The sequence below is a fragment of the Dunckerocampus dactyliophorus genome, chromosome 15 (assembly GCF_027744805.1).
Source record: "Dunckerocampus dactyliophorus isolate RoL2022-P2 chromosome 15, RoL_Ddac_1.1, whole genome shotgun sequence".
NCBI lineage: Eukaryota > Metazoa > Chordata > Actinopteri > Syngnathiformes > Syngnathidae > Dunckerocampus > Dunckerocampus dactyliophorus.
This window is the reverse complement of record NC_072833.1, coordinates 21,747,798-21,763,342: the sequence shown is the minus strand read 5'-3', so window position 1 is coordinate 21,763,342 and position 15,545 is coordinate 21,747,798. Positions and strand designations below refer to the sequence as shown.

General features: G+C 38.0%; 2 protein-coding genes across 9 annotated transcripts in view; one reads left to right on the top strand and one right to left on the bottom strand.

The window, feature by feature from the left end:
• ablim2 (actin binding LIM protein family, member 2) overlaps positions 1-10,569 on the bottom strand; it is a 59,588-nt gene extending 49,019 nt beyond the window's left edge. For 2 of the 5 annotated variants that reach the window (XR_008566259.1, XM_054753704.1), the window contains exon 1: positions 5,141-5,375. Coding sequence is in view for 1 of the 5 variants with exons in the window: in XM_054753704.1 (XP_054609679.1) it covers positions 5,141-5,156 (16 nt within the window). In the remaining 4 variants the exon portion in view is untranslated. Of the gene's footprint in view, positions 1-5,140; positions 5,376-10,302 lie in introns of those variants that run through there. The other 3 variants (XR_008566258.1, XR_008566257.1, XR_008566260.1) reach the window with 3 other exon arrangements.
• A 1,434-nt stretch (positions 10,570-12,003) lies between these two features.
• The window catches only part of pde5ab (phosphodiesterase 5A, cGMP-specific, b), a 93,105-nt gene continuing 89,563 nt past the window's right edge, over positions 12,004-15,545 (top strand). For 2 of the 4 annotated variants that reach the window (XM_054753702.1, XM_054753703.1), the window contains exons 1-2: positions 12,005-13,013; positions 13,084-13,202. In XM_054753702.1, coding sequence (XP_054609677.1) covers positions 12,926-13,013; positions 13,084-13,202 — 207 coding nt within the window. In that variant the 5' untranslated portion in view covers positions 12,005-12,925. Of the gene's footprint in view, positions 13,014-13,083; positions 13,203-15,545 lie in introns of all 4 variants that reach the window. The other 2 variants (XM_054753698.1, XM_054753699.1) reach the window with 2 other exon arrangements.

The following is a 15,545-nucleotide window of genomic DNA, read 5'->3' as shown; positions in this document are numbered from 1 at the left end:
GATAAAGTTGATCATAGACCTGCGGCCTAGGGTGTGCTGGTGCCAGGTGCACTTATGGACATCCTTATGTTCAAATATGGTGTTTGTGATGGACAAACTGTGTTTCGCACAGTAGTCCTATAACATTATACCGCACGGGTTGAGATCGGGGAGGCTTCTGCTCCCAATCAAGCCCCTCCAGGTCACAGTGTGATTGCCCACATGGGCGTTGGAGTCTCCCAAAAGACCTACGGAGTCACCAGCAAGAATGCTCTCCAGCAGCCCTGGGATAGACTCCAAGAAGGTTGGCTACTCTGAGCTGTCGTTTGTACAAACGACAGTCAGGACCCTTTCCCCAACACGATGGTGTAGGAAAATGACCCTCTCGTTCACTGGGGATGACTCCAACACAGAGGCACTGAGCCGGGGGGCTATTAATAAGCCCACCCGAGCTCGCCGCCTTTCCCCTGCGGCAACTCCAGAGTAGAACAAGATCCAGCCCCTCTCGAGGAGTTTGGTTCGAGAACCCAAACTGTGGATCGAGGTGAGTCTGACTATGTCTAGTCGGAATGTCTCAACCTCTCACACAAGCTCGGGCTCCTTCCCCACCAAAGAAGTGACATTACATGTCACAAGAACCACATTTGGCCACCAAATACCAGGTCGCCCAGGCGTCCGTCCTCGATCGCAACCCAATACACAATGCACCGGTCCCTTATACTTGCCCCTGTAGGGGGTGGGCCTACAGGGGGATAGATCCTGTGTGGCTTCTTCGGGCTGGGCCTGGCTGGACCCCACAATAAAAAGAACATTTTACTTAAATTTAAAAATGATATTTTGTCAACTGAAATATAACGTACAAAGTATAAGGCATCTTAAAGTGTCCTTGAAATCACCTTTATTTAGGCCAAGGGTGTCCAAACTTGTTCCACCAAGGGCCACATACTGAAAAATGAAAGGCTGCAATGTAGGCGAAAAAGCGTATTTTTAGCATGAACTTCGTTCTTTGCTCTTTTTTTCCCCCATATTTGTTGTTGTTCTTCTTTTTAATTTTCCAAATATTTCACATTTATTCTGAAATTATCTTTGTAAATTTTCTTTTCGTGATATTGCGACTTTATTATCACTTCTCCTCCAACCTAATTTTCCAATATTTGCAACTTTATTTTGTTGTGTTTTTCATAATTGACCAGTCCAGAGTGTACCCCGCCTCTCGCCCAAAGTCAGCTGGGATAGGCTCCAGCATACCGTCTCCCCCCCCGACCCTAATTAGGATAAGCGGCTTAGAAAATGGATGGATGTTTTTTCATAATATTAGGAAAAAACATATTTTTTTTCTTGAATATTTCAACTGCATGCTACTGAAATTACATTATTTTCCCTCATAATGTTTCGAGTTTATTCTCCTAAAATTGCAACTTTTTGTCTTCGTTTGAATAAGCCTCTCTTTTTTTCTCTTCATAGTTTGACCTTGTTCTCGAAAAATTACAGCTGCTTTTCCATTTCTGCTGTCGTTAACCGTAACTGCGATGTGACCCACAGTGAAACCCAGTTTGAAATATCAAATAAAAATATCAAATACTAGTCTTAAACAAATAAAACAGAGAGAAGACCTTCTTACTTGCAAAGCAGGGACAGACAGGCTTATTGGGAGGAGGAAGTCTCACTAATGGAGGTTAAATTTAGAAAGTAATTTAAAAACAGTGACGTCCTTTGTCAGCAGTGTTTCCAGTAAATGAATTGTTTCATTTTTATTTATTTGTGCCAACTACTGTAGTTCTCTTTTTCTTTTTGTACAGTATTAATAATTTATGGGAGTGCGTAACCATGAGAAGTCGTAACATCTGTACTGTAATTTTATTGTACGACATAAATTGAATTTATTTAAATGTAAAATAATATAAATCTACGAATATAAATATTTATTGTCAAAAGAAAACAGTGGATAGAATACTTAAAATTGAGCTATGTGTTTTTTTTTAATGCATTTATATGTAAAATAATGCATAGAAATTACTGCTTAAAAAATGCTTAAACTAATGCTTAGCATTTCCAAATATATAAACAATTTTTTAAAGAAAACTCCTCTAGTGCCATATTTTCCCTCCATGGCATTATATGACAGCGTTTTTCCTCATAGATATCATCAGACTAGTGTGAAAAGTCGACACTCGCTGTTATTCCTTCTGAAAAGCACTAACCTCCAAGAGGTGAGCAAACATCGCACCGACGTACAAAGTGACATGTTACTGCTGCTGACATCCCCGGGGATGCGCTAGCCTCCAGTGAAAACTCCACCTGGGCCTTGAGGGACAACGCTAGGCAATACTGTATATCATTTAGATCACATGTGTCAAACTAAGGCCCAGGGGCCAAATCAGGCCTGCACTGCATTTTCATCCGGCGCGGGGAACTGTTAGGAAAATAGCATTGAGTTATCAAACAAAGTGCTTACACCGATCTGTGTCATGAAGCAATTCACAACCATTCTTAATCAAGGTGCCAGATTCAGAACAAAAGTTTAAAAAAATGTAGAGTAGTACCTCGCATAACGTAAACCTCCTTTTACGTAAATTCCACTGAACGTAAAGAATTTATGTAAAGTTTTTGCACCGTATTATGTAAGAAATTCCATATAACGTAAAGCGTCGTCGGTGCAAGTTCAGAAATTCGATTTGAATAGCTCACGCAACAGAGAGAGGGAAACATTTTCCATGACTAACAGAGTACATTTGGTGACGCCTTCTGATGCTTCACCCTCTCATGGGCTGATTATCGGGGCACCGCCTACGCTCTCATCTCATTGGCTGACTTATACAGCGCGTATGTGAGTTTGTGTGAGAGACAGGCTTCTCCCTTCAACCTCCATTCCTCATCATAGTCGCCCTTAAACGAGTTGATTGTTTTTGTTTTTCAGTTTTATTCATTTACAGTAATCTTATTTATTACCTTATTTTATATATATATATAAATATAAATTGTTTATCGCAAAATGGCTGTATAATGATACCACTGTCATTGGAAAATATCGCTATACACTAATGGAGGGGAGTCCAGACTTAGTGAGGGCCACACAGTGAAAAATGAAAGGATGCAAGGGCCACTTTGATATTTTGTACAGCAACACGTGGATATGCGAAGAAGTTATATGTATTTAACAAAAAACTGCATCTCAGCTCTGTGATATAGGTGAAAGCGCCTATTATTAATATCAACTTAGTTAGTGCTTAGCTGTTCCCCCCCCCATCAAATTAAATTAAATGTTCCAAATGTTTAAATAATATTCATAAATATATTCATACATTTTCCTCTTGTAATATTATGACTTTATTCCCACAATATTATAACTTTTTCCCCAAACTCATAGTAATGTGACTTAAAAAAATAGATTGCATTTTTTCTTTAATATTTAAACTCTGTGCTACTAAAATGACATTCTTTTTCTTCATAATATTACCAGTTTATTCTTGTAAAATATAGACTTTTTTCTCATTAGAATCCACCTTTTTCCTATGAATATTTTGACTTTATTCCTGTAAATTTACAGCTGTTTTTTCCATTTCTGCTGTTGCAATTTTTTTTTTACATTTTCTAACTATTTCAGCTTTCTTCTTGTAAATTTTCTTCATGTAATTATGACTTTTTTTTCCCAACTGCCTCAAATAAAAAAAATGTTCAACCCCAAAAATATAAGAACACCACCACCGGTAATTAGTTACCAATAGTGGTTTAAAAGAGTGGTTTTCAACTGGTGGCTCGGGAACCAAAAGTGGATTGCAGAGCCGTTTGCAGTGGGTCGCAGGTCTTTGCCTGGGGAAAAAAATGATGCCTCTGTCTGACTTTGTCAAGCTTGAGCGCGAGAGGAAGGACATCGAGTTGGAGAACTAATGTGCCGCTCGTCCGACACACAGCTGCAGATATCTGCTGGAGAATAGCGCGCCATAGAGACACAGTGTCTCAGCGCTGCAGCTCATGTTGTGTTCAAAACAGTCCCTTAAAATATAAGATATGAGAAGTTTGAATTGATTGTCATTGAGGGGTGATGGTGGCTCCTGGATCCAAATCAGTTGAGAACCTCTGGTTTAACAGAACAAAAAAAGGTCTATATTTTTCACAATTACAAATTAAACTGCATAAAAAAAATTGTCGGGCACTTCAATTCGGCCTAAATAATATGACTGGCGTTTACGGCTGTCTCGTAGACACATACTGTACATGTCTGTAGCGCGTTCACACACACAAAAGTAGTCTCAGAGAAGCGACTGTGAGTTGCAGTCATTCTGTTGCTATACAGTACATTCAATGATAGCTAACATGTGGAGCTAAACTTCGCCAAATCGCTATCATTAGCTGGCTTACATGCTCGGAGCAGGAAGAGGGCGGGAAATGTTCCAATGGTAGCGCTCTGTCGGTGACAGTTTGGGCAAAAAAGGCATTGCAGCATGTCATGCACTGTTGTGACTATTAAAGAGCAATTTTCCAAATGAAGAGCATTGTGTAGCATATTGCAAAAAACATACACGTGTAAATCCCACTCAGTGCTTGCCTGAAGCATGCTTAATTAAATATGTATGTATTTACAGTATACCATTATATTTTTCTTTATTTAATGGCATATTTATTTAATAACCAATTAATGTTTTTACATTTCCATCCAATTTTTTAAAATAAAGTTCTTATGTTTTACATCATGACATTTTTTTTAATTTGTTTACTTCTGTATTTAAGTGCTGATATTTTTTATGAATCCAATTAATTATTTATATTTTAAAAGATATATTCCTGTATTTATTCAATTACATATATACTTTTTTTAAATGTAATATTATTATTTTATTATTTAATATTATTATTTTATAATATTATTTTTATTCATTTTCTATGACTTTATTATGATAAATAAAAAAGGTTTTCGGACATTTTTTTGAAACAATTACAATCCCTGACGTTGTAAAACCCAATGAAAAATCTGCCCTTTTTTAAACCTGGACCCTCAGTTTGGAAACCCCTCACAGGGTAAACAACATATTTAAAGCCCCTGGCTTTTCCCCCCCTCATGTTAACGCAACATTTATTCAAACAGAAGCACTACAACATTCTGTTACATAACAACATCCCGCTACAAAAATATAACAATATTAGGTTTAAAGGTCATTCTTACCATTCTCTTCCGGCATTTCGGCGGTTCAAAAAAATACAACAAAAAACAGAATGCAGCCCTTTTTGCGTTACTGAGTGCTGGTGAAAGTGCTGTGCTGTCAGCACTGTGGTGTAATAATAAATGTCTGCCTTCTATCTGCAGCTCCGGAATGAGCTCGATGTCATGTGACTTGCTCTCTCTTGCTCGCTAGCTAGCTTTCTCTCTGTTATTCCAGACATGCGTTATAAATAGAAAAAGCATACAGTGTGTGTGTGTGTGCGTGTGCATATATACAGTGGTGTGAAAAAGTGTTTGCCCCCTTCCTGATATCTTATTTTTTTGCATGTTTGTCACACTTCATTGTTTCAGATCATCCAACAAATTTCAATATTAGTCAATGACAACACAACTGAACACAAAATGCAGTTTTTAAATGAAACTTTTTATTATTAAGGAATACAAAAAATCCAAACCTACATGGTCCTGTGTGAAAAAGTGATTGCCCCCTAAAGCTCATAACTGGTTGGGCCACCCTTAGCAGCAACAACTGCAATCAAGCGTTTGTGATAACTTGCAATGAGTCTCTTACAGCGCTGGGGAGGAATTTTGGCCCACTCATCTTTGCAGAATTGTTGTCATTCAGCCACATTGGAGGGTTTTCCAGCATGAAGCGCCTTTTTAAGGTCATGCCACAGCATCTCAATAGGATTCAGGTCAGGACTTTGACTAGGCCACTCCAAAGTCTTCATTTTGTTTTTCTTCAGCCATTCAGAGGTGCACTTGCTGGTGTGTTTTGGATCATTGTCCTGCTGCAGAACCCAAGTTGGTTTCAGCTTGAGGTCACCAACAGATGGCCGAACATTCTCCTTCAGGATTTTTTGGTAGACAGCAGAATTCATGGTTCCATTTATCACAGCAAGTCTTCCAGGTCCTGAAGCAGCAAAACAGCCCCAGACCATCACACTACCACCACCATATTTTACTGTTGGTATGATGTTCTTTTTCGGAAATGCGGCGTTGTAATGGGACACACACCTTCAAAATGTTCAACTTTTTTCTCGTCAGACCACAGAGTATTTTCCCAAAGGTCTTGGGGATCATCAGGATGTTTTCTGGCAAAATTGAGATGAGCCTTAATGTTCTTTTTGTTCAGCAGTGGTTTTGGTCTTGGAACTCTGCCATGCAGGCCGTTTTTGCCCAGTGTCTTTCTTATGGTGGAGTCATGAACACTGTGTTGTCATTGACTAATATTTAAATTTGTTGGATGATCTGAAACATTTAAGTGTGACAAATGTGCAAAAAACTAAGAAATCAGGAAGGGGGCAAACACTTTTTCACACCACTATGTATATTGAGCTCAAAATTACCGGGGGGTGTTCCTGCTAGTAATTTTTAACGGGGTGATGATAACAAAAGAGAAAAGCTATATGTTCACTTTCAACCAAATACGCAGTATTTAAAGTGTTACATTTAATCAGATGTATTTATCTTTATTTCAGGCCATTTGTACTTTTTTATTCACATGAATATTTGTATTATCATATTATATATTATATATGATATGTGTTTAATTCACAATTTAAAAAAAAAAGTATTTCTATAATATTTTTTAATGTATTTATTTGGGGAAATGTCTATTAATTTCCATCCATTCATTTTCTATTCCACTTGCCCAATTTAATTTCAATTTTTGCTATTTAATGACTGAATTTAATTACTATCTCAGTGAAATTGGCATTTTATTTATGTAACCGAATTTATATTTATTTCAGAACATTTTTATTCATGTATTCTTGTATTTAGGTCATAACTGATTTATGTCTATATTTTATGACATTTTATTCATTTAAAATGTATACTTTTTATGTTTGCAGTGTTTATATACTTCTTTTAGGATATTTTTATTAATATATTTATGTATTTATTTAATGGCTGATTTATTTATTTCATGACCAGTTTATGTACAGTATGTATTTATTTCATGCCCCATATATTTTTGTATTTATTTAATTACATTTTTATATATTTTACTACACATATTTATTTCAAGACATTTTTACTCATTTATTTCATGACTGATGTATTTACTTGATACATGCATTCATTAATTCATGTCTTGAAATAGTTTTAAATTTCATTATGAAATAATTTCATGAGCCATTTATCGCCGTATTTCTGTCATTTTATTTGCATCAATTGATTTATTGCCTGGCATTGGTAAACATGTAGTTATTTACTTATTTCATGACTCCAGGGGGAAAGACGCTCCTGAAGTATGTGACACCCAAGTTTTTGAGGGTCCTTTACGGCCATAGAGGAGTACTTCTGGACTACCTCGAACCTCGATGTCTGGTTCCAGTCGGTGTGGCACCCTGAGCCCCCGATGGTGGATACCAAGTGGAAAGATGCTAACTTGCACTACAGCTAAAACAATTTTTGAGGGTTCTGTTAAGCAGAGTTTTTGATTCAGCTCAAAGCCATGTGGTTGGTTCCAGTCGGTGTGGTAACCCCGACCCCGATGATGGACACCGGGGGGGTATTCCAGGTAGGACGTTACCACTACCACGGGAATGGAACCTCAGAGTTTAAGGTTACAGGTGAGCTGAGTTAGTTCAATCAATGCTGAGTATGTTAACTCTGAGTTAAGCATGTGCATGACCACAATAGAACACCTTCACCAATGGAACCCTGATACTAGGATTCACTGCGTATAGAAAAAGGTTGGCTTTCTTCACCTCACTGGAACTGGAACTGTTAATGTGTTAACTGTTAATGAAGTCATTCAGTAAAAATAATATATTGCTGCCTAAGCCAATGCGTAAGCTTGAATGTTGTAGTTTATTGAGTTGACCTTTAATTACATTTTCTTATTAGTGAAAGAGTTGTGGAGTGAAACACAGCAGGAAAATGAAACATAAAAATCATTATAATATATCTTACTTGTTTTAATTGTACAATAATCCCTCGTTTATCGCGTATAATTGGCTCCAGACCCGACCGGGATAAGGGAATTTCAATATTAATAAAGGGAATATTTTTGTAGATAGAGCATCGAAAACCCTTTTATGACTTTCTAAATACAATTTTTACCATTAGAGCCCTCTTGACATGAAATAACACTTTTATAGTCACCTTTGCACTCATTTTACCCAATATATTAGATATAATCAGAGAAAATAAGCCATTCAAGACATAAATAAGACTCATGCTCATGTGTGATTCAATAAATGTGTTCAGGACGTGTGGACAGGAAGTGGCGTCGGGGATTCAGTTTAGTTTTAGCAGGAGTACGGCCATAGCAGTAACCCATGGTATGATGATGATGATGATGACTTATTATTATTATGTTATTATTGTGCCTGTTGTGAGATAAATCATTCTAAAATAATAAACTGTCATTGGTGATCACCTTGTGGCCATTGTAGACGACAGTGCATAAACGCCTTGCTTGTTTGCCTTAAGGGTATTTGGATTTTAGTTTATGTATCCTTTTTCTATGCCGCTTATCTTCACTGGTGTCGCGGGGGCTATCCCAGCTGACTTTGGGCGAGAGGCGGGGTACACCCTGGACTGGTCGCCAGCCAATCATTCACGCTAACATTCATACCTAGGGACAATTTAGAGTCTCCAATTATCCTAAGATGCATGTTTTTGTAATGTGGGAGGAAACCGGAGAACCCGGAGAACATGCAAATTCCACACAGAGATGCTCAAACAGAGATTAGAACCCAGATCTCCTGACCATCCGCCACTTGAATATGCACTACCACTTACAGGACTCCACTACCGACCTCCTACCTCTTCTGCTTATTTGCACGCTGTTACTCCAGCAGCCCTGTACAGTATAACCATGCACTTTTATCAATGCACTTTTTCAATGTTTCGTACGCTGTCATTCCCGTCTTCTATGTGCTGTTTTTGCCCCCCTCCTTAGTTTTGTTTGTCTAGTTGTACTGTCATGATTGTATTGTCAAACTGTGAGCACACCAAATACATTCCCAGCAACTGTGTACCTATACTGTTGAAATGGCTAATAAACTTGAAACTTGTTTGGCCGACATGCTAACCACTAGGCCACCGTGCGACCCTATTTTAGTTCATGTAGAACATTTTTATGCTTGAAAATGCTTAAATTAGGCCAAGAATTCATAACACTTGCTTAAATATACGTTTTTGACTAATAATAGGCCGTAGTCAACCACAAAACAGCAAATTAATTTTTGAAAAACAGTGATGGAGTGAGGGACGACAGTATTGGACATGCAAAAATGCAAAGATGAGATTATTAAGTCGCTATACAATTTTTTTCTCACCAGGCATGTTCTATATTAGACCAATTTGCTTAAGTATTATGGACTCAAATTTGACACACACTTCTTAAAATAAGCACTATATTCTGTCATTTGCCACCAGATTATTTAATTTATTTGGTTTATAAGAAATTCCAAAATAATGGACACATCCAAGTTTTTCAGGGACTGCAAGGCCGTAGAGCAGGACTTTTGGATGACTTCTAAACTAGATCGTTGGTAGCGGACTGTATTGCAAGACCAGCCCCCAAGGGTTGACGCCAGGAGTTTAAAACGCTAACTTCCGAGACTCTTGGCAAAAAAGCAAATAAATGCAATTAAAGTACACTAAAAACAATTAAAATAATGAATAAAAACATTTAAAAAGTAATACAAAAAGGACAAAAATAATAACAATAAAATCTGACTTTACAAAGAAAATTTTATATTTTATGTACTTTTTTTTAACACACTAATAATAATTATTTTATATTATTTGATAAGACATTATTCACTTATTTATAAATTACTATTATTCTTAGACGTAGTAGTGTTTGTATCGTTGTTATTATTTACACTTTTCTTTTACTTCATTGTATTTAAGAAAACAATGCTCAGCCTGTTTTAATTCCCTTATTTATCTACTGTATTTATTCACGTATTCATTTCTTAACACAATAACAACGCAAACCACGGCCACACAATAATAAAAATACCGTCTAGACGTGGGTTTTCCAAACTGAGGGTTGGGGGCCAAAACTGGTGAGGTTTTTTTTAATGGGGTCAGCCATATTGTAAATTCCTCAACCAAACCAGCCTTTCCTGGCCTAAATAGACACCGCCTCCTTCGAATAAGTATCATAAGCATGATTTAACACAATGGGCGCTTCTTACCAGTGCTGCTCATGCTGTCAATCTGCAGTCAGTGGTCAGATGATGCTGGAAATAAAGACTCCTGAAGGATGCCAGCAGCTGAGGCCCTCCTCCCACTGCACCCCCTCCCCCTTTTGGAAGTATGTAGCTAGGGTGGCGGTAATGGGGAGGGGGGGGGGTTCCTGGTTGGATGTGACTGATGGATTTGTGAGGATAATACTTCGTCCTGCCGCAGACACACTGCGGCAACGCCTCTCTATCTACAACTCAAGCAGCTTGGGCGTGGACCTGCTGGGCGAAAACATGGCAAGACGGAAAGAGGACGTAGTATTTGTTTCCTGGTTGGCCCACCAAAATAATGCCCTGTGTAACTACGCCATAATAGGTAGCTTATTAAAAAAAGAAAAAAAATGTTACTATAAATACATAAATGTTTTATTGCGCTTATTTAATATGTTGATATTAAAAAAGTTTTTAAATACATTTTTTATGAAGAGAAAATGCACAAATGTGTTTATTTTTGTACCCACATTAAAATAATTATAAATTAAAAATATAAATTGCATTGCATTGAAATTGTAAAAATATGTATGCAATGTTTTGATTTGTGTAACTAAATAAAATAATTATAATTAGATAACTTTTTATAAAAATACATAAATGTAATTTTTAAATTAATTAACTAATACAAACAAAAACATTGTACTACAATACACCAATATTACATTTACTCCCTGTTGCTTTGTTGGAATATGTTTTTATGCATTTACTTTATAATCGCAACATTTACGCTGAAAGGACACTTCCTGTTTGGCTGATCTGGTCAACTGACACAGCCCCGAGCTGACAGCGCGAAGACTTATGGGAAATGTATTTTAATGAACCAAGACTCAGGTTACAATGCTGATTGTGTCTTCTTTTATTTGTAAAATATTCTTACATTTAACCACACACATAGGATCCTTGAAACACATTCGAACACTATTTCAATTCCTGAAGTGTAACTTTGGGAGAAAGAAGTGACAAGTAAGCCGATGGCTAGCGGGTTGGCTGTTTACGTAAACGGTTAGACGCGTGTTTGTCACCAAGGACACTAAAATTTAATAGGAAAGTCAAGACTCCAAGCCCACTTCTGTAGTATGCCCTGCGCAGGTTTGGCCGCCATGATGGTGAGCAGAATCCAGAAACATTGCATTGTAAACATGTCCGCGGCACACTGCTCAGCCATGTATTGCTCTAAAAGACGGTCCAAAAGACCAGATTTGTAATTTTTCAAGTTCTCCAAAAACAAAGACAGGTATGTGTCAAAAAATTGTAAATAAACAGGACAGTGGACAAGACTCACAAAGTGTATATTCTGTGAGATGATTTAGGACATAGTCTATCAAATGTATTAACAATGCTATTACTGAAATAAATGTTCCATTGTGTAAATACTTCCAGTTAACACTGTAAGGAAGGAAAAAGTCAACTAAAGAAGGAAAAACCTTCTTTCATACTGCTGCTCATGTTTTATTTCTGCAGTATAATGGATTTTTACACCCACACACATGTATGTGGGTGTGTATGTGTGTTCAGTAAATAACATCTATTTCATCGAAGTGTACGCACAGTGTATAACTTTATTTTATCTTCAGCTCATAGCTAGTGAATACATTGTATACTGTTGTCCGCCTAGCCCCGCCCACCTCTCTTGCTCACCATCATGGCGGACTTTCCGCTCCATGGCGTAATACACTCTGTACAATGCTCTTTACAGTTCATTTAAAATACTTGTAGAACCAACTCAATTCTAGTGTCCTCGGTTGTCACTACAGGAGACTACCGGAAACACTATGCGTTCTGCGCGTGTGCAAAACGCGTCTACATCCGGGCTGCGTTCCAATAGGCAAGGCAAGTTTACAGAGCACAATTCATTCACATGGTTACTCAGAGTGTTTTAATAGCGGTTTAAGTCGCCCTCGTTAACTTACCCGTTGCCGTGCTGTTCCATTTCCCCAAAAAGCTGAATTGAACTTGAGATTTATGCTTGGAGGGCCGAGGGTCAATCAAAATCGACCGTCACTGGATCCAGAATATCCAGAATATATTACCCACAATGCATTGCAACGATGCAAGAAAAATACATCCATGGTGTGGGAGGAATCATCAAACAAATGTTTATTGACACTGTCTCCATGATTTAAAATGTTTGAAGTCTTTGTTTTGTAAAACCTATTCCGAATTTTATTCATCTCAACTGTGACAATGTCTGCCATGTAATGACGGTAATCATTAAAACAAGATGGCAGGTATTTCCTATTTGTAAGAAGCAGTACAGTATAGACCTACACTTACAACCAGCGGTCGAACCATGATTGCTTGGGGTGAAAGTGACCAGGGGGAGGTGCGTTCCATTTATCATTTCCACTCCTCCCACATCCACTTTCTTTGGCTCTGCAAGTGTCCTCCACATTACGTCGTCAATTACGTAATACCAGGTGCCAGAGGTAAAATCAGTCAACAAGGGCGACTTGAACCGCTATTGGAATGCAGCCCTGGTGTTACGCTCTCATAGTGACGAACATGGCCGCTATCCTGTAAACAAAGCACGTTTAACCGATGTAAAGTTAATGTTCGATAATAATTATTACCCGCCTCTCACATGGACACATCGGGGAAAGACGACAGCAGCTTTGGATACGAGGTTGTTCTTACGCAAAGCGATAAATCAACGCCATGTTGCCCACACGGTAAGAAAGTCGAGAGCTCGCATAATCTCTGTCACGTGTGAGTGGGACTATTGTGTCATCTCTTTTTTAGGGCCAACGTTGTTATTCGAAAAAGTTCGCAAAGACGGCGAGAGAGGAAGGAGATTTTATGCATGTTCGGCTTGTAGAGACCGGAAAGACTGCAACTTTTTCCAGTGGGAGGACGAAAAGGTAAGCTTAATACAGGGGCTCGTTTTGACGTCAAACGGACGTGGCGTCATTTTATACTTCCAATAGGCTCGAACGTATCTGGAGGGGACGGAAGCGGAAGTGACTGTCAATGCTCGAGGCGCCAAAATTGAAGCTTGAAAAGTGCGAGATAAGGAATACAATAAGTGTTGAATATACAGTTGAGAGATTTGATATCTGGACTGGAGGTGGGTTGTGGGAAGTGGACTGCATTGGTCTCGGCCGACGGCCTATATGGGCCCGGTTTGACGAGACCGGTGCGCCACGACCTGCAACAAACCAAAAGAGACACAAAGAGCTGGTGGCGGTGGTGCGGAGGGAGCTGAAGTGCGGGTGCAACCAAACTGTACCGTGAGTGTAACAATGGGCTGTAGCTCAGATGATGTTAGCGACGAATGGGCAGACGAGATGGAGTACACACAGGTTAAAATAGCAAGGAAACAGTCATGGCCAGAAGCAAGCAGCGGAAAAGATTATGATGGAAGACAAACAAAGAAAAAAATACGAGCTAAAACCAACGGCAAAGAAGAGTCAGATGAAGAATGCAAAGTTATTATTACAATGAGCAAAGATAAAGGACATTTTCACCCAGTTCATCTGACTAAAGCAATTGAAAAAGAAATAGGGAAAGTTAAATACGCCAGAATGCTCAATAACAGAAGAATACTAATATCGACAGCAAATAAAAAAACAGCAAGAAAACATTATGAGATTGAAGTACCTTGATGGATGAGAAATAAAGGTACACATACCAGGAGAGGCAGCAGCAATAAGAGCAGTTATATTAATTGTACCGTTGGAAATGTCCGCGGATGAGGTGAAGAGAGAAATAAGAGGGGGCAAAATAACAGAAGCTAGACGACTCCAAACCAGTAGAGGAGGAGTAAAAAGTGACAGTTTGTCGGTATTACTTGTATTTGAAAAGACAATACTGACAGACATGCGTAAAGAATGTATGAATTTTAGGGTGAGGGAGTACAGCAAAAAACCCCAACACAAAAACACCCACAATGTAAGCCACACACAGCCCAAAAAGACAGAGGTCCGAGTTTGGTAGGACAACCAAATGCAAAACAACCAAAGCAAATACACAAGTGAGTTAAACAACAGATGACAGCAAATAGGCCAGAGCGGGAAAGCTATTGGGGAACTCAGGTAAATTTAAAGTTGTGGAAATATACTAAGAAAGGTCCCCAGACATTTGCTAGAACACTTTTAATGAAAATAGAAAGAAATATTTACAAAGCACTTTTATGTACAGGTGCAATCATATCAACACCAATTAAAGCAATGCAGGTTGAGATAGGAGATCTAGCCAAGAATGTGATAGAGGTATGTTGGGAGTATAATACAGCTTTGGGTGGGTAATTAAAGATAGATAGATAAATCTAACATAAAAAATATACATAATAATTCTACACCCATAAGCAATATTCCTATCTGGCTATTTCCTAAACCTGAAGTAGATATACATATAACCGAGTTAAAAAATAAATGGAAAGATAGTGAAAAAGGACATAAGGCAAGTCAATATATTAGAACCAAATATTACAGTTATTTAGATATTTCTACAGATGGATCAAAAAGCAAAGAAGGGAAGGTGGGGATTGGAATCTATTTACCATCAATGAACTATAGCATTACAAAAAGATGACCAGATCAGCTCTCAGTTTATACAGCAGAAATGATGGCACTGATTATTGGTTTGTAATGGATAGAGGAAATAAAAGCAGATAGAGTGGTATGTTGTGTGGACTCTATAGTATTAATATATAGTATTAAAAATATGGAATCAAGTCGAGAGGATTTATTATTAGAAATACATCAAAACCTATTCCAATTACACATGTTAAAAATAGAAATAAGGTTCTGCTGGGTACCTGCACATGTAGGGCTGGAAGGGAATGAGGGAGCAGATAAAATGGCTAAAATGGGGATTAGATGGAATGAAATTATAAATATACCTGCTGGTAAAGGTGAAGTAAAGGCAATAATCAAAAAACAAATGATGGAGAAATGGCAAAATAGGTGGGACGAGGGTGGTAGCGGAAGAAAATATGATAAAGTACAAAAATCTATCAGTGCAGAAGGAGTGAAGAGGAAAAACAGAAAAGAGGAAATAGTGTTAACTAGGATGAGGTTCAATCACACCGGGTTAAATGACAAGATGTTTTTGATAGGGAAATGTAAATCAAAAGTATGTATGGAGTGCAAAAGTATAGAGAATGTAGAACACATATTACTACACTGCAAGAGATATAGGGAAGAACGAAGAAGAAAGGAAGGGAATGGAGCATTGAGGGTATCTTAGGAACAGGTGGGGAG